This window comes from Poecile atricapillus, chromosome 10, assembly GCF_030490865.1.
Source record: "Poecile atricapillus isolate bPoeAtr1 chromosome 10, bPoeAtr1.hap1, whole genome shotgun sequence".
In the NCBI taxonomy this organism is placed as follows: Eukaryota; Metazoa; Chordata; class Aves; order Passeriformes; family Paridae; genus Poecile; species Poecile atricapillus.
The window spans coordinates 20859815-20878372 of record NC_081258.1 but is presented as its reverse complement, the minus strand read 5'-3'; the positions used below and the strand labels follow the sequence as shown (position 1 = coordinate 20878372).

The following is an 18558-nucleotide window of genomic DNA, read 5'->3' as shown; positions in this document are numbered from 1 at the left end:
TGGGGCAGGCATGGGATGCGATAGGAATCGTCAAAGGCACGATTAAATGGGATGCTGCAGAGCCCGGCGCCGGAGGGATCCCAGGCAGGCGGGGTGAGGACAGGACCCATCTGACCATCATGTGCCTTCGGTCCGTGTTGATGCCTGGAGCCGCTCGGCTGCCAAAGAGCCATTCACAGCTCCACCAGAAAGCCGATCCCACGGTTATCCACTTCCGTTGGGAAGCCCTTCCCTCTGGCACGGATGGGAATGGCTCAGCTGCACACACTGGGCATGGGGTCCCAGGCTGCCCCCATACCAAATTACAGGGATGGCATCCCTTGGGATTTGGATATACCAGTGGGGAATGGAGCCAGGGCAGGCTGGCTTGAGACTCGGGTCTGCACACACAGCCAACCCACACCAACTGCAGCCCCCTAGGGAGGCAATACAGCAGAAACAGGGATTTATTCCATGTATTCACCATTACTCTGCAAAAAAAGGGAAAAAAAAAACTTTAAAAAAGCTTTAAAAGAACAAGCAGGAGTTAAGGTTTGACTGTGGCTTACCTCGATCCTGACTCTAGAAGGTGAAGGTGAGGGAATAAATGATAGACAAACAAAGAAGGGGGGAAAGATTTCTTCTCCAAACATAATTGAAAGGCTGAAAAAGCTACTCCATGCACAATTCTACTGGCACAGGGGATTCTGAGACCTTTGTAAGGTTCAGTGTAGTGAGGGTGCAGAGTATTTTGTGGAGGGAGTGAAGCTCCAGGCTATGGGAAGCACAAAAGAGCTGAAGAAGAGGGCAGCAAAACCCCTCTGGGAATTAAAGACAAGAGCCAGAGAACAGGGAGGGAAATAGGATGGAAATTGTGTGTAGAGGAGGCCAGAAGGGGACTAAGCTGCCATGGGGACAAGGGACAGCTGCTGTTGATTAGCTCGGACATGCTCAGACAGCCCTTGTCCCCTGTTAAGAGAGAGGCCCTGGCCAGGGCCCATCACTGCGGATTCAGCCCCGCTCCCCAGATGGAGACCGTGCCATGGATGCAGCCCCCTCCTCAGAACAGCCCATTCCCACAGCCAGTCCATTTGTGTGACTTTATTGGAGTGCGACACAAATCGGGGGTGATGCCACAGGGTTTGGGGACAGCCAGCCCGGGCTCAGTCCCAGTCGCCATCACCCTCGGGATTGTCGTCACGGGGGGGCTCCTGGAACTGGATGTTGGCCAGCATGTCCCGCATGGCCGCCATCAGCCTGTTCACCCCCTGGTTGAGGTCCTGCGCTGCCCCGGCCTCGTCGTCCCCGTCGTGCCGGATGTCCCCCTACGAGAGAGCAGCACTGTGGTGGCAGGGACAGGGACAACACTGGTGCCAAAGCAGCAGCAGGCTGTTGCCAGCAGTGGCTCCTGGAGCAGGAACACCATGGGGGAATGGTGCACCCAAATCCCAACGTGCGCTCACCTGCAAGTTAAAATTTGGCAACAGCGAGCGGAAGAAGAGGGATAAAGTGCTTTCGTTGGAGGGATGGCTTGTCCTGGAAGACACAAGTGGCACCATGGTGAAGGTACAGCTCACTTTGTGACTCCTCAATGGGATGTGGCAGTGCTGGGAGAACCATGGTGCTGCTGGAACCAGCCCTGAGGGAGGGAACTGGGGGTTCCAATGGGATTCTGAATTCAGGCAACTCTGAGCAGCAACTGTGCAAAGCAGTCACTATGAGCATGACCAAGGCCAGGTTGGAAGGGGCTTGGAGCAACCTGAGATAGCGGAAGGTGTCCCTGCCCATAGGGGTGGAATGAGATAAGCTTTAAGGTCCTTCCAACCCAAACCATTCTAGGATTCCATGATTCTACCAGCTCTGTTCTGAGGGCTGGTGTTGAACACACCTATGGCATCACCCCAGCACCAGGACTGGCTGTAATTTAAATTTCCATTTACCCCAAACCCTCCCAGTCAGCCATGGCCTGGGTTTTCCCTGGCTTTCGCCCTATGGCTGGGAATGGCCAGTGGTGACCACTACGGGAAGCAGCAGGACCAGTCCAGCCTGTAGCTCTGCCTGCCTGGAGCACCACAGCTCTTGCAGTGCCATGGAGGAGGATGTCAGCACCGAGCACCCACGGACAGCCTGGGAACACGGCCGGCTGTGCCAGTGCAGGCACCAGCAGAGGAGGTGGTACCTTTCTGGTCGGGTGTAGGAAACAATGGAATCCAGAGGAGGCAGGGGGTCAAACCCCATCACTGGCTGGGAGGTCACCTCCTGCAGGGGGAGGAGAAAGGAAGAAATGAAGGAAAAAAGAAGGAATGAAGGAGAAAAGAAGGGATGAAGGCTGTGCATCCAGCAGCAGCAAACACGAGTGCCCACAGAAGCTGTGAGTGACAGGGGTTAGGACGGGCCCAGCAGGGACACAAGTGCCACCATACCACGTGCAGTCACAGCCCCTGTGTCCCACCAGGCCCCTCACCAGAGGCAGGGCTGCTGTGGCCTCCTTCATCTCCGAGAGGATGATGTGCCGGTAGATGTTCCTGGGAGCGCTCTGGTACCGGATCTTCCTCCTGAGGCGGGAAGGGGACACAGCAGTGAGCCCTGAGCAGGCACATTCCCATTTCTGCTGCTCCAGGTGCAGTGTCAGCAGCTTCCCTGGCTCCGGGGGACAAGGCCATATTGGATGGCGCTGGCTTAGAGCGAGCCAAAGGGGGTGGCAGCTGCTGAGCTCCAGAGAGAGCGGAGAGCTCAGGAATGAGCAGATTGACCTTGGTTTAGGACACCTGATGGCTCTCTCCTGTTTCTCAGCACTGGGAAGTGTTTCTAAGCTCTCACCTCCCTGTGTGGCCATGCCTGCCCTTCCAGGCCACCCCTCCACCCTCTCCAGGATGTTTCCAGGGTACAGGTGGCAGCCAAGCCTGGGGAAGGCAGTGCAGGATATGCAATGCAGGTTCAGCCACTGCCTTCCTGGCCCCATGCTGTGACCTTTGGCATCAGACCAGCAGCTGTGGGGCTCTGAGCCCTGTCCCAGACACTGGAACTGCTGCTGCCTAGGACAGACCCTCTGTCCCACTCTGTCCCCTGGCACAGGAACCCTGCCCTCCACCCTCTGTGCTCACTTGTGCTCGGCCTCCTGCACCAGCGTGTCCTGGGCCTCCACCATGTGCAGAACCTCGTGGACGTGGGGCTCCAGCCAGGCCATGACTGCTGGGTCCTTCCACAGGGCGTGTGTCCTGCCCACGTACAGGGATGTCAGCTGGTTCAGGGCGGGCGACTGGCTATGGGAGATGGCTGTTACTCACGGCACCCTCCTCCTCCTCCTCCTCCTCCTGCTCATCATGGGATGCTGAGGGCTCAGCTCTGGCCTTTGGCGTGGGAACACGAGAGGACTCGCAGGCTCCTGCCTGGATATTGCCATCCACCTTCACCAGAACTTCTGCCTCCATCTATTTTTAGGCTAAGCAGAGCCATGAAATGAGGGGACACTGCCCTGGCCTGAGGGAGAGCCTTCGCACGCTGAGAAGAACACGTGTCAAGGGAACGCAGACTGGCTGGAGACAGCCTGCCCTGGGAGGACACATGCACTGCTCCCCCTCCCTGCACACACCAACAGGCTCTGGGGTGAACTTCTGACCTGTCCACCTTGAGGTGAGGTGGGTCTATCAGCCTGATCCACAGGCCATTATGGAAAGCCATTATCAAAAGGATTATCAAATGAGGCATTATCAAATGAGCCTACTCAGGGAAGCCAAACGAGCTCCTCCATTAGCTGTCTGAGCATGCAAGATCCCCGCCGCCGGCAAAATCGATCCCTTCCCTTTGCTGAGAACATCTCCAGGCCTTACCTGATCTGGGCATTCAGCCCGAAGAAGGGGTGGGAGGCGACCCTGGCGTCGGGCTGCACGCTGCAGTGATCCAACAGCGGCATCAGAACTGCAAGACAAAGGCAGAGAACTGGTCTGGAGCTGCTGGTGAGGGGCAGGGTGGGGTGGGGTGGGGTCACCCCTGCAGAGAGCCACTCCCCTCCTCAGGGCCAGACCCCCCGTGGCACCAACACGGACACAAGGAGGGGGTGAGCACACTGCTGGTCCCTGCGCTCACACAGGCATTATTCCAGTCACCCCAACAAGCAGCCTAAAAAATGTTTCCAGCCCCCACAAACTGAATCTCTGTTGGAGAGCTGGTTCTTCCTGCTGCACACACCCTCCCCTGGGCCTGAGGGCTGTGTGCTCCTTTCATGGACAGCAGCACCCACAGGATGAAAGGGAGAGTGATGGGCACCCATGGGGAGAGCACATCCAAAACAGAGCTGTGCCTCGGAGGGAGAGCCAAGGAGACCGGCTTGTCCTTGCTCTGGGCAGCCTTGAGGAGGTGAGACATCTCCCTGCTCTGAGACTCCAGCTCTCATCCTCCCCCAGCCTGCTCACCCCTGACCATTGCTGGTGGAGGAGCACTGGCTGCTCTGGGGAGGGAGGGCAGAATCATGGAATCACAGAATTGTAAGGTTGGAGAAGCCTCTAGGATCATTGAGCCCAACCATTCCTGCAGCACTGCCAAGGCCACCCCTAACCTGTGTCCTCACGGCTTTTAAATCCCTCCAGGGTTGGGGACTCCACCACTGCCCTGGGCAGACTGGGCCAGGGATGGACAACACTTCTGGGGAAGGAATTACTCCCAATATTGAACTTTGAGGCCATTTCCTCTTTTCCTGTCCCCGTTCCCTGGGAGCAGAGCCTGACCCCACCATGGCTGCACACTCCTGTCAGGGAGTTTTGAAGTCAGTTCTGAGCCAGAAGGTCTCCCCTGAGCCTCCTTTTCTCCAGGCTGAGCCCCCAGCTGCCTCAGCTGCTCCAGCCCCTTCCCCAGCTCTGTTCCCTTCCCTGGACATGCTCCAGCCCTCAGTGTCTGTGCTGGGGTGAGGAGCCCAGAGCTGCACTCGCCCAGCCACACTGGGCACAGGCACTGCCGTTCTGCCCGACCGCTTCCGCTCTGACTCAGGGCTCCCTCCTCAAAGGCCCTGGGCAAATTCCTGCCTCTGCATCCGCCTGCCGGGAATGCAGTCCCGGCTCTCCCAGAGGACAGTGACAAAGCCCTGGAGGATGACCTCACCGGTGGGGACAGACTCACCGCTTGGGAACATGATGAGCGCGAGCTGGATGAGCCGGGCCGCTCGCTCCCGGGCCTGGCCCCGCTCCAGCTCCGGGCGCTCTTCCTGCTGGCTCAGGAAGAAATAGGCCAGTGGCACCGAGAAGGCGAAATTGGGCAGCTGGGACAGATTCCGGTGACTCTGCAGGATCAGAGCGAGCGTTACCGAGAAATGATGCTGTGCAGCAGAGCTGGGCTGTGCAGGGTCGGGGCTCTGCAGGCTGGGGTTAAGTGAGTTCCCAGCCCCTGGCTCAGTGCTCCCACAGCTGAGTGAGCAATTTTGAGTTCTTACAGCTATCTGCAGGACCCAAGGATTACAGGAACCAACAGCCCGGCCTGTATGGATCATTCCAATGCTGCTGGATGCCAGCTGGGCTGTGAGACCCCTCCAAAGGGCTCACCTGGTGGGGAGCACCCCAGGCACCCATCCCCTCACCTGCTGGCCACTCACCTCCCACTCCTGGAAGAGGCGGGTCAGGAAGGTGTATTCCCTGGCCCGGAGGGACAGGAAGTCGATCAGCAGCAGCACACAGAGCGGGTCATTCTCAGGATCAAGGCTTGGGAGCAGGGGGAGAGAACAAACCCAGTGTCACAACAGCTGAGAGAGCTGCCCTGATTTCTGAGTCCAACAGCCTTTCCCAGTGACATCCAGTGACTCAGCAAGTGCAGAGAACAGGAACGCGGTCGCTCCTGCATGGCCAGCAGGATGACAATGTGGTGCTCTGTGTCCCTACAGAGGGGACAGTCCCCTGCCACCACCCAGGAGAAGGATCAGTGGCCACAAACTGAGTGGGCTGAAGCCACTGCCACACTTTGCTCTGCTGAGCCTCCAAGCTCAGCCACAGTTTGGCAGTCACAGGCCGCCCAGGACCCCTCGTCACCCATCACCTCTCCAAAGGCACCAGCACATCCCCAGCACAGACTGTGCAGCTCTAAGGGGTGGGAATGAGGCCACACCAAGCCCAGGAGCAGCAGGACCCCTCTGGGGTGACTGTGCCCCCAAACCCAGACACTCTACCCTTGGTGGAGGCACCTACCTCAGGATGAGCTTGCAGAACTCCAGGGCTGTGCGGGGACAGCCCCTCTTCTCCAGGAACATCAGGTGCTTGAAGAGAGCCAGGAAGAAAGCCCTGCATGGGGAACAGCAGCAGGACTTAGAGAAGCATTTTGTGTCACTCAAAAAAGGGGACACAGTCATCAAGAGCTCCTCACCCCCAAGCATCACATCCTGATGACACCCCCCCAGCCCCATGCTCCCATCTCTTGTTTTTGTTATCTTTTTGTGCACAACCAGGGACAGAAAACTCATGAGCTGCTCTGGAGACTGGGATCAAGTCAAGTAAATCCCCCAAATCCACATCCCACCTTGTCCCAGTGGCATGGGGACGGTGACACAGAGCATGGAGGCCCAACACCTGAACTGGTGATACAGGTCACTGATGGCACAAAGCGTGTCAGCCACAGGGACTGAAATGTGAGCACCCTCCAGGTACAGCAGTTTGGGAGAGATGGCTTGGGTCAGCTGACTGGAAAATTCCCAGAATAAAGTCACCTTTCCCAGCAGCTGCAGAGCTGGAGTTACATAAAGACCCAAGCTGGGAGCAGTGTGAGTGCTGGGGGTGATGGCTGGAAACACACAGCAAGGACTGTTGTACCATTTCAGGCTAAGGGGTACTAATGGCATGAGAAGGATATGACAGGGAGGGACAGCTCCTACTGCAGGAAGCTATCCCTTGGGAAAAGGGATGCTTTGTGCAGAAGCCTCCATTCATGAGCTGCCTGTGCTCCAGCACCATCCCAGGAGCCCCCCACAGAAAGGGATGCTCAGAGGACTCCCTGGACGAGCAGCAGTGGTGAGTGTGGGTGGCTGTGGCCAAAAGGGGTCCAGGAGCTCCAGCTGAGCCTTCCTGCCCCCCAGCCCTGCTCACCTGTTCTCTGGCCGCCGGTAGTCCAGCCTGCAGGTCCCACTGGTGAGGCTGAACACGGGGTGGAAGGCGCATTCCAGGCTGTACAGTGCCCGCTCTGGGGACAGCAAGGTCCATGTCAGGGACAGGACAGGGACACCAGCCCAGCACAGCACTGCCCAGCACTCGGTTTAGCCCAAAAGACAGGAAACCAGCTCATTCCCAGCCCAGTAAGGCACAAAGCTACTTCACACAATGTGGTGGCAACAAGTAGCAGGGCAGTGAGCACTTCCAGATAATTCACACTCTGGGTGGGAAAAGGAACCATTCTGCTTGGTCCAGGAAGAGCCAAGCTCCTGCCCCCCACTGCCCCTGCCAGGGGAGGATTTCACACCAACACATCTGCTCCTCACCTCACTCTTACCTATGAGATCCCGGGCCATCTCCTGGTCCTCCTGCATCCGGCACACGTCACTGAGCTGCAGGAGGGAGTCCACGTGGTAGGGGTTCATCTGGAGCAGCAGCTGCACAGGAGCATTGCAAAGATTCTGTGTCATTACCAGTGTCTCCCTCACTGACCCAGGTACCTTCCAGCTCTGTGACACACAATTCCAAGATTAATCCCACCCTGCCAGATCCATCCCCAAGCTGGAAGGGCACAGGGAGCTCTTCCCCAGCATGTGCAGGATGGGAGCCCCCAACAGCAGCCTCCCCTGGGCAGCTCCCTCCCAGCTTTTCCAGCAGAGGCCATGCCACGCCTTTATTCAGCTTTACTGCTCTCCTCCAGATCTCTCCCAGCTCCTCCATTTCCTTGGAAAGGAGAGAACGAGATGCAGGCACTGTTACAGTTTGGGGTTTTTTTATCTATCCCTCAACAGTTCTGAGCATTTGATCAGGCTTTTGCATCCTCTGGACATTTGGACACATCTATTACAAATCCAGGAATCAGCAATGGTAATGGATAATAATAAATAAATATTTACTTCCAGGCTTCAGAAAAGAAGTTAACTTAAAAATCTTCTCTAATACACTAATTATACTAATACACTAATTATACTAATACACTAATTATATTAACTGTACACTAATTATATTATAAATAGTCTTTTATCAAGTACCCAAAACCTCAGTTCAGTAAAATACTGAAGCTACTACAAATCTTCTCACACTTTGGGGATTTTTTTTTTTTTTATAAAACCGAAAAAACAAAGCTTCCAAAACTCTAGCAGTTTCCATCTGCAGGGTGGAGACCACCTACAGCACAAAGACTGGATATTCCAGGGTGTTCCAGCCCAGCCTGGAGCCACTTGCCTGATGATTAACCTCTTCCTTAAGGGATAAAACTCTTAAGTTGCTTTCTAGTCCGCTTTTTGTGGGGGGGGCATGGAGCACTCAGGGTCACTGTGATGGGAAAAAGCCAAGAAAAGGTCATTGAGACCCTTTTAACCTGCCAGCAAGTACAGAAAAAGCACTCACTGAACAAGAGGCTCCCCAAAAGCAATGTTTTATGTACTGAAACCACAGCAACAAGACAAAGCTGGGCTCTAGCTATGCCAGGACTGTGGTGACCATGGACAAACCATCTGGAATTGCCAAATCCATCTGTTACATCTTACCCTTGATGGAAAAGGGGAAGACTTCAAGCCATATGAATGTCTTCAAATTTAGCCAGACCCCCTAAGAAGGTCAGAGCATTCAGATTAAAATACCATGGAAAGCCTGTCCTGTGTGGGGGACTGAGCTTGAGCTGTCCTTGGGACACTCACTGCTGCACAGGAATTACCTTGGCTCACTTAATCCAAATCCCTCAATCCAGGCAGAACTGCTGAGCTGGAGAGAGCCCCGCAGCCCTGAGCTGGGGATGGGAAAGCAGAAGGAAGTAAACTTTATTTAGCAAACAATGGGCTCTTTAAAGAACATCTCCAAGGCATGGATCCCAGCTCATGTGGCCAGACCTTTCAGAGAAACATCCCTCAGTTATGGTTTAGTTGGGTGCAGAGCAATTTTGCTGTTGCTTATCACTCCAAACTATAAATGTTACCATACAGCTTAATGAGCTCGGACACGCATGAAGGACTCCTAACACAAAAGCCTGTTTTGCTGAAATACCAAGAAAAGACACATTTTTCATCCTTGCAGGAGTTTATAAATAGAACAGCTGTTAGTTTGGATTCCCAGTTCACGATGGGTTTATACAATATTCCTCCTTTCCCGGCTAAGAGCTGAGACAAGGGAGCTTTGTTCCCACCCTTCCAGCCAAACGGACAGCTCCTGTGGGTTCCTCTCTCAGAAGGTGACCTGGCACGTGCTTGGCAGAGCCACCAAGGCTCGGCCACCAGACCTCCTCTGCACCAAGGAGGTCACTGATTAACAAGGTGACAGCACAACTCAGCGCTGCCTCACCCCACACAGGGCTCTACTGTCCAAAGAGGTCCTAACAGTCCAAATGAGACTGGAAATAAATAATCTGAGGCTCTGCAGAGGGATCTGGACAGGATGGATCAGGGGGATGAGGCTAGTGGGATGAAAGTCAACATGGTGACATGCTGGGTCCTGCTTGTGGGTCACACCAACCCCATGAATGCTACAGGCTGGGGGAAAAATGGCTGCAAAAGAACCTGGGGGTGCAGGAGACAGTGGATGGACAGGAGCCCAGGAGGGCAGGAAGGTCACTGCCACATGGCCTGTGTCAGCAATGGTGTGGCCACAGGAGTGACCAGGGCAGTGCTCATCCCCTGTGCTGGCATTGCTGGGGCACTTCCAATCCTGGGGTCAGTTCTGGGCCCCTCACCCCAACACAAGCACCAAGGGGCTGGAGCACATCCAGGGAAGGGCAACGGAGCTGGAAAAGGGGCTGGAGCATCAGAAACAGCTGAGGGAGCTGTGGGGGGCTCAGCCTGGAGAAAAGGAGGCTCAGGGGGAACCTTCTGGCTCTGCACAATTCCCTAACAGGAGGGGGAAGCCAGGGAGGGGTCAGGCTCTGCTCCCAGGAACAGGGGCAGGACAAGAGGAAACGGCTTCAAGCTGAGGCAGAGGAGATTCAGGTTGAATATTTGGGACAGTTCCTTCTCCAGAAGTGTTGTCCAGCCCTGACCTCAGTCTGCCCAGAGCAGGGGTGAATTCCCCACCCTTGGAAGGATTTAAAAGCCATATAGATGTGGCACCAGGGGACATGGGTTAGGAGTGGCCTTGGCAGTGCTGGGGGAACAGCTGGCTTAGAGGCTTTTCCAACCCAAATGATTCCACTGGAATGCACCAGCCCAACCTCCCAGGGAAAGGGACTGCAGGAACACAGGAGGGAACACTACAACCAACCCAACGTACCACTATGTTGTTGGGGTCCATGGACTCCACAGCGTCCAGGAACTTGAACTGGACCTGCTGGTACTCACGGTGGTGCTCGAAGGTGAAGTGCTGCATCCCCCTCCGGGTGTCCAGCAGCTGCATGGTGATACCTGCAGGGTGCAGGGGAGACCTGGGTACCCCAAAAGAACCTCCTCTGCTCTCTCACAGTGAGCATCAAAAGCTCACTCCCATCACTGGCTCCAGAGACACATGTGCTTTTGGAAACTCCCAGAGAATTTCACTCTTTTCCCCTGCCTCTCATGAGTCCAAATCCCAAACCCACCCAAAAAACCCAGGCTGCTCGTTCTGCCCAGGGATCCTTCTCATTATCCAGCAGTTCTGCTGCTAAGATGGGAAGCACCCATGCCCTGCAACCTCCAAAGGAGGGGAAAACAAACCCAAATCATAAGGTACAACTCCACAGAGCTCTCTGTTGAGGCAGGAGGTGTATTTCCACCAGCTGAGGAGCACTTCTCCCTTAGATTCCATGGCCTGAGCAGCATCCATGTCACATGGGCCAAGGGTTAAGAGGGCAGGAGGCAGCCCCAAAAGCCTCACCTGTCTTGCTGTAGCGTGGCCAGGTGTTCTTGGGAGCTGTCAGCCACATGCTGCGGACGTACTGCCGCTGCCTTTGCCTTGGCCTGGGGAGGGGAACACACAGGTCACAACTCCTCAGCACTGACAGGATGAAACCATGTTAAAGGGAAAAATGTGATCCAATTTCTTCCCCACAGAGAGCTACACAAAGCTGTGCCCGGAGCTCTACGTTTGCCTTCAGGACACAACATACCTGTGCTCAGGCTTTGCCTTATGTGCCCCATCTAGGCCAGCCAGTGCCTCCAGCATCTCCACTTGTAGAGCTTCTCTCCCTGTTTTTATCCCTGCCAAACTCTCAGCTGCCTCTGTGCTTCAAACCGCTTCCCATGTCCAATCAGGAGAGCCCCACATCCCTCTGACTCATCCCTCTTCCCAGCAGGGCCTTCAAATGGCAACTGATTAGTTTAAGCTGTACTCAAAAATGCACAATTTATTGTTTCAGGAGCAATTCAGGATCAAGGCTACTTTGAGGGAGTCATGTCTCCCCAGAAAGGGATCACTGACTATCCTGAGTTGGAAAAGACCCACACAGATTATTAAATCCAACTCCTGGCCATGCACAGGACAATCCCAAAGGACTGCAGTTTCTTCCTCAAGTACCAAATGCTCTTCCACAGATTTTCCCTCCTTCCACCTGCACTGCTCCAAGCTCAGACCATTCCTGGTTGTCCAACCAGCTCATGGAAGTGGGGATTTTGTGGGTGACAGCACAGTGCAGTGGATAAATGCAGAGACATCACACCCAGGGAGCAACAGGTTCCCTGGGCACCTGGAAGCAAGTGGATGAGACACTCTGAAAGTATTCAGGGTTCACCTTCTGTCCAGAGGCTCTGGGATGGCAACAAGGGGTGAACGGTGGAGAAACAAACAAAACCTGTGTCTGCACTCTGTGAACTTGAATGAAAGGACCTTTGAAGGTGGCTTGGAAATAAATGAGAGGGGAAAGGAGCAAAAGAAAAAGCAAATGCCAGTAAAAGCCTGGAGAAGTCTTTCCCCACCTTGTTCATACTGCAGAAAATATTCCTCTGTCCCAATAAGCAGCTACTAAATGAGTAACACACCCTGAGCCTGGGATTACCTGCCCAGGTGTGGCACTGGGGACTCCATGAACGCTGCCAAGGGCAGGACAGACACACTTCCTCGGATTTGGAAAGGGTTTAATATCAAATTTTGGACTAACCTCTGGTCCCCAAGCACAGCACGAGCCCCAAAGTATCTCTTCAACTCATTCTCTGGATTCAAGTTTCTGAGAAGGTGGAAAGAAGAAAGAAAAGCTCCATTAATTAAATAGTGGCACACTCAAGTATCTCCATCAACACCCAGCTCCCCACTGGGCTTTTTTCCTCTGGAAAACCCCCAAACTGTCACACTCTCCCCACTGATCAGACACAGCATGAAGAAAGGAGACTGAAACTGCCAGAACTGGAAGGGAAAGCCCTGCTCCATCAGACAGGCTTTCTTCCTGCTCTGCTCCAGAGCTGGGGAATACTGCTGCTGCCCTCTCCAGGGCAGCTGGAGCCTTAGCTGGGATGTTCCCGGGAGAAGCCTGGGCTCGAGAGCACAAGTGAATCCCATGTCAAGCTTTACACACCAGGGCTATTGGCACCTCTGCAGAGGTTCTCCCACAGATGATCTGAGGCTGGAAGGTCCCTCTGGAGACTAATCTGGTTCTGCCACCACTGCAAGCAGGCTTGGCAGCAGAGAATCCCCATCAGAACCAAACACAGCTTCCAGAGGAGCAGATAGGAGTGGGTATGTGCACAACCATCCCAACCCAGAGCAGGGATGTGCACAATCATCCCAACCCGGAGCAGGGATGTGCACAACCATCCCAACCTGGAGCAGGGATGTGCACAACCATCCCAACCCAGAGCAGGGATGTGCACAATCATCCCAACCCAGAGCAGGGATGTGCACAACCATCCCAACCCAGAGCAGGGATGTGCACAACCATCCCAACCTGGAGCAGGGATGTGCACAACCATCCCAACCCAGAGCAGGGATGTGCACAACCATCCCAACCTGGAGCAGGGATGTGCACAACCATCCCAACCCAGAGCAGGGATGTGCACAACCATCCCAACCTGGAGCAGGGATGTGCACAATCATCCCAACCCAGAGCAGGGATGTGCACAATCATCCCAACCCGGAGCAGGGATGTGCACAACCATCCCAACCCAGAGCAGGGATGTGCACAACCATCCCAGCCTGGAGCAGGGATGTGCACAACCACCCTTTCAGTCAAGGTGCTGAGTTCCTGGACAGATCACACTGGGAAGCTCCCAGCTGCCTCCTCAGGGAGCAGATATCCTGTCACACCAAGGCCAGAGCCAGGTGGGAGCCAGCAGTACCTGTGCTCCACATAGAGCAGAGGCCGGGTGTCGGCGGTGATCCCACCCTGGCTCTGCGGGGCCAGCCTGGGGTCCTCGATCCTCTCCAAAAGGCTGTCGATGTCCTCCAGGTCGTTGTCTTCCTTAAGAAAGGCAAAGCCAAGGCATTTATTACAGGCTGAGTCACAGCAGCTTGCAGGCCACCCAGCACAGATCCCACCCAGCTGCCTGCAGCTCATCCCGATCCCTGGGTGGGGGGGCTGTGGCTCTTCAGAGAATCCCGGAATGCTTTAGGTTGGAAGGGACCTCAAAGCCCATCATGTTCCACCCCTGCCATGGGCAGGGACATCTCCACTGTCCCAGGCTGCTCCAAGCCCTGGCCAGCCTGGCCTTGGACACTTCCAGGGATGGAGCAGCCACAGATTCTCTGGGCAGCCTGTGCCAGGGTGTCACCACCCTCCTCACAGGGAAGAATTTCCTCCCAATATCCCATCCAACCCTGCCCTCCGATAGTGGGAAGACATTTCCCCTTGGCCTGATACTCCACTCTTTGTCCAAAGATGTTTTAAATATTTAACCCTCTACTTTCCACAGAAACACCAAGTTACTGCAGTGAGCCTCAATACAAGGTCTCAAACACCCACATGACTTAAATCCAACTCTCCCATTCCCCATTTTCCAACCATCCCAGGAATCCATCCAGCTGCTCACATCCAACAGTTATATAACACTTTAACCCTGATTTCCCTCAACAAACAAGTGACACATTTCTTATGTGCCTGTTTCACATCCTCCTCATGATGTCCATGGGTGGAACACAGAATTCCATTCAGGACACCCAAGCAGCACTGCCAGCCTGCCTTCTCAAGCTAAATTTAGCCCCTGTGAGTGGAGTGTACACAGGAAAGGGATAATGTGCATGGAACTGCTGGAACAGAGATTGCATTATCCCTCATTGGCAAACCAATCTGCCTGGGTCTGGGTGTCCCCCCAGCCTCCAGCTGGCACATGTCCCCCTGCTGCTCAATATTCTTGGATTGGGAAAGGAAACAGGCTCTCCAAAAGGGTTTTCCACCTCAGAAACTCACTCCTGATTGGAATTCCCAGGGAGGAGGTGGCCAGCTGGGCGCTGGCACTGCTGTCACGGCTTAGCCACTCCCTCCAGAACCCGGTGGCTCAGCATGTTGAACACTGAATCTCCCTGGAGTGAAGAGGGAGGTTGGACTCCATCATCTGGGAGGTCTTTTCCAACCTTAAGGATTCTGTAACTCTGTGGACAGTTCAGACTCAAATCTCACCAGAAAACCAGCTCCCACCTGAACCTCACTCCTACTGAGTTAAGAAGATCAATGATTTTAATCCAACTGCTACATCCAGCTCTGGGGTCCCCAGCACTGGAAGGATGTGGAGCTGCTGGAATGAGTCCAGAGAAGCCCATGGAGATGCTCCAAGGGCTGGAGCCCCTCTGCTCTGGAAACACCTTAAAGCCTCTTTCAGTGCCTAAAGAGGCTCCAAGAAAACTGGAGAGGGACTTCGGACAGGGGATAAAGGGCTGGACAGGGCTTGTAGCAACCTGGTCTGATGGAAGGTCTCCCTTCCCATGGCAGGGGATGGAATGAGCTGAGCTTTAAGGTCCCTTCCAATTGAAACCATTCCAGGATTCCACAATTCCAAAAAGGCTTCTTTAAATTTTGAAATGGCTTTTTTCCTAGAATCTCTCCTACAGACACCTCAGAATTCCCACTTTGCCAACCCCACTGCAGGAATCAGCCTGGTCCCTGACTCAGAACACACACATACCACAGTCTCTCCTGATGAATTTTTCTTGGTTTTCCTTTTCTTTTTTTTCTTCCGTGGCTTGTTACTCGTTGCCAGCTGCAAAGACAAAGGGAAGAGCTGTCAGCATTACCATCAACTGCAGAGGTGCCAGCTCCATGGGGAGGAGAGCATTTCCCACAGGGATCAGCACACTGAGGGTCCTTAAATGAAACCAAAATTCACCCTTTAGTGTTTGTTAGTGGGTGGAAATGAAAACACAAGGAGAAAATAGAGGAAAGCACCGAAGAGTCACAAAGGGTTAAACCTCAGCTGACTTTCACATCAATGTCTAAGGCTACAAAATCAGGAGAGAAACAAGTTTAGCTCTGCCAGGTGCGGAGGAAATGCTTCAGCATCTTTCAGTGCCCAGGATAAGCTGCATTTCTGCTTTCTCGGTGAGCAGGACAGTTCCCAATTTCACTCCCATTTCCACAGAAACCAACACCTGAAAAAGGCCCCAGCACCAGAGTGCCTCTCCCCTGCAACTGCTTCAGCTCAGGATGCTGGGGGATTGTAGACCTGATTTTCTGAGTCTGAGAGAGTTTTCAGCCTGTCAGTAACTGATCTGTTCCCAAGGGAAAGTCTCTTGAGAACATTTCTCTCACAAGGACTGTGTTTTGTAAATAGATAGTAGTTCTCAGAATAATATTGTACAGCTGTGTTAAGTGTTTTCTCTTGTCCCATCAATGAGATGAGAGAGGTGTTGTTCCCTTTACCAATCATGTTAAACCTGTATTGGAACACCTTATAAAAGGAGCTGAAAAACCCCAAAATAAAACCCTTCTCTTCTGATAATCATACCTCTGCCTGCTGTAACTAAATCCATGCTACTTACCTCGTGTCCAGTAGCGACAGGGGATCCCCTAACCTGACTGGCACAGCTGGGAAGCACATTTCCAGGATCTAGCAGGTAGCTCAGCAAGGGATCACAGCATCATGGAATGGTTTTGGGTAGAAGTGACCTTAAAGTTTATCCAGTTCCTACCCCCTGTCTGGGCAGGGACACCTTCCACCACACCGGGTTGCTCCAAGCCTTGTCCTGGCTCTGCCCAAGAGCAGCAGCTGCCTGCCCAGGGCTCCCATGTCCTCCCTGGAGCTCTGGGAGCAGCCACAGGTGTGTCCTGAGGTGCTGGCACAGCAAACTCACCAGATCAGGAGCCCTGGGGCCACTGCTCACACAGGGACCCACTATCCAGAGCACTCACAGCCCCTGGGCTGGCAGAGGCCAGCAGCACAGCTGCAATGCACACAGACAGTGGACTTTGTTCCTCTGCCACCCAAACCAGGAACACAAACCCCAAATGCACAGCCAACAAGTGAGACCAGGGGCCAACCCCTTTGCTCCCCCAACCCTCTTCTCCATGAGATCTGGGCTGGACTTGCCATGGAAAATTGTTAACTAAATGCCCCTTTCCTTACAAAATCCTGCAAGGAGACACTTCTGGGCTGATACAGACCACAGGAGGACTCTTGATACCCAATGACAACAAATCACTATGGGGAAGAAGAAATTCAGTGTTCAGTTGACACTGCTTAAAGTTTTCACATCCCCTGTTCCAAAACAAATGCCTCCTTGAGACCACTCCTCCCTGGCCCAACCTCAGAGCTCATGTGGACACAGCACAACGACCCCCTTGCGTGCCTCCTCTCTGCAGCTGGAAAATCCCCCTGCACCCTACACACAAACCCAGCTCTCAGCTCCAAACTGCTCATCCTCACGCAGATGTAAGTTCCCAGTGTGCATCCCTCTGCTGGATCCCTGGGAGCAGTTACCGTTTGGTCTGGCTGCTCAGCCTCCTGCCCCTCTCTCTGTCCATCACCGTCCGTCTCCTCGGTCACAGCCCCTTCCTTGCTCCTGTCCTTGCTCCCTCCTGCCGTGTCCTGCTCGCTGAGCCGGGTGTCCGGTCGCTCCTCCCCGGCCACCGGCTCATCCTCCGACTCCTCAGCTGGGATCTGCAAACAGAGGGACAAGCTGCAGGGACAGCCCAGGGATGGCATTCCCCACGGATCTGATCCAACACTCCACCTGCAAATAGACGGAGTTTTGGACACCCCTCATGTCAAGCATGGACCCAGTGGCTGCCCAGACAGTCCCATGCACATGGAGGGGAGCACAGGATCTCCTCACACCATGGACTCTCCTCTTCCCTTGGAAGAGCCTCCAAACCCAGCCTTGCCTGTGCTGACACAGCCAGGCCTCGGGGAAGGACAGGGAATGGCTGGGGCTGGATCAGGTGTGTGGAGGGCAGGACAAGGCTCTGGACAAGGCACCCTAAGGACCCAGCAGTACCACCAGGGCCCATCTGACATCCAGCACTGGGATCCTGCAGTGCTGGGAAGCTGGCAGGGATGTTCCTAAAAACAGTTTCACCAGTCCAGCTCTGACAACATCCAGACCCAGCCCCTCCCAGGCCTCTCTCCCATTTCCTCCCAGTTCAGCCCCAGTTACTGCCCCCCACCACCCAAACCGATCACTCCCACCCCAATCGCTGACCCCAAATCACTGCCATACACATTGTCACCTCTGCCACCCCCACTGTGAGCCCTTCCCAGTCACTGCCCCCCTGTTCCCTCCAGTCACCCCCACACCCCGCCAGCCTCTGTCCCCAGGTCACTCCAGCCACCCCCAGTGACTTGTCACCTCAGCTGTCCCCCAGCAATGTCCCAGACTGCCCACCCAGCTGTCACCCCCAGTCACTGCCCCCCAGTTATCCCCCAGTAACTTTCCCCCCGAGTCCCTGACACCGCAGCACCCCCCTCAACCGCTGCACCCCGGAGTCACCCGGCTCTGCCCCCCTCACCAGCTCGAAGCGGTTGCTGACGCCGGCGCGGGGCGGCCCGCGGGGCCCCTTCCCGGGGGCTGGCGGCGGCCCCCCCTCACGGGCGCGCTCCGGGCCGGGGTCGAGGCCCAGCTCGCCCAGCCCCGGCCCCTCCTGGCCCCGCTGCTCCCCCCGCAGCCGCCTCAGGGCCCGGCGCGACATCGCCCCCGCCCGCTCCGCGCCTGCGCCCAAACTGCGCCTGCGCACCCGCCCCGCGCAGGGCCCGCCCACTCCCACCGCGAGCACCCATTGGCTGATGCTCAGCAGACCACGCCCCCTGAGCGCCGCGATCTCCGGCCCGGAACCGGGAGCGTGGGAACCGGGGGGAGGCACGGCCCGGGACACGGCTGGGGACCGGGGACCGGGGACCGGGGACCAGGGACAGCCTGCTCCGGGCCCGGGGACAGCCTGCTCCGGGACCGGGGACAGCCTGCGCCGGGGACCGGGGAGCGGGGACAGCGTGCGCCGGGGACCGGGGGCAGCCTGCTCCGGGACCGGGGACCGGGGACAGCCTGCTCCGGGCCCGGGGACAGCCTGCGCCGGGAGACCGGGGACCGGGGACAGCCTGCTCCGGGCCCGCGGCTGCGAGGGGGACATGGGAATGGGGAGCGGGATGTTCCCGCGGTGCTGTGCGGG

General features: G+C 55.5%; 1 protein-coding gene across 3 annotated transcripts; it reads right to left on the bottom strand.

Annotated features, from left to right (window-relative positions):
* Nucleotides 1–1065: 1065 nt before the first annotated feature.
* TCF25 (transcription factor 25) lies at nucleotides 1066–18120 on the bottom strand. Of its 3 annotated transcripts, XM_058845785.1 has the most exons (19): nucleotides 17905–18120; nucleotides 16877–17056; nucleotides 15086–15160; nucleotides 13307–13428; nucleotides 12136–12201; nucleotides 10917–10999; nucleotides 10338–10468; nucleotides 7438–7537; nucleotides 7038–7131; nucleotides 6204–6239; nucleotides 6147–6173; nucleotides 5561–5666; nucleotides 5092–5251; nucleotides 3810–3897; nucleotides 3084–3242; nucleotides 2444–2534; nucleotides 2159–2238; nucleotides 1443–1515; nucleotides 1066–1304 (listed from the first exon to the last, which is right to left on the bottom strand). In XM_058845785.1, exons 1-19 carry the CDS (start codon nucleotides 18082–18084, stop codon nucleotides 1143–1145), a joined length of 2013 nt encoding a protein of 670 aa, XP_058701768.1. In that variant the 5' UTR covers nucleotides 18085–18120; the 3' UTR covers nucleotides 1066–1142. The 3 variants fall into 3 exon arrangements, with proteins under 3 accessions (XP_058701768.1, XP_058701767.1, XP_058701769.1); XM_058845784.1 differs by having other exon boundaries at nucleotides 6147–6239; XM_058845786.1 differs by having other exon boundaries at nucleotides 1166–1304; nucleotides 1443–1618; nucleotides 6147–6239.
* Nucleotides 18121–18558: the final 438 nt, after the last annotated feature.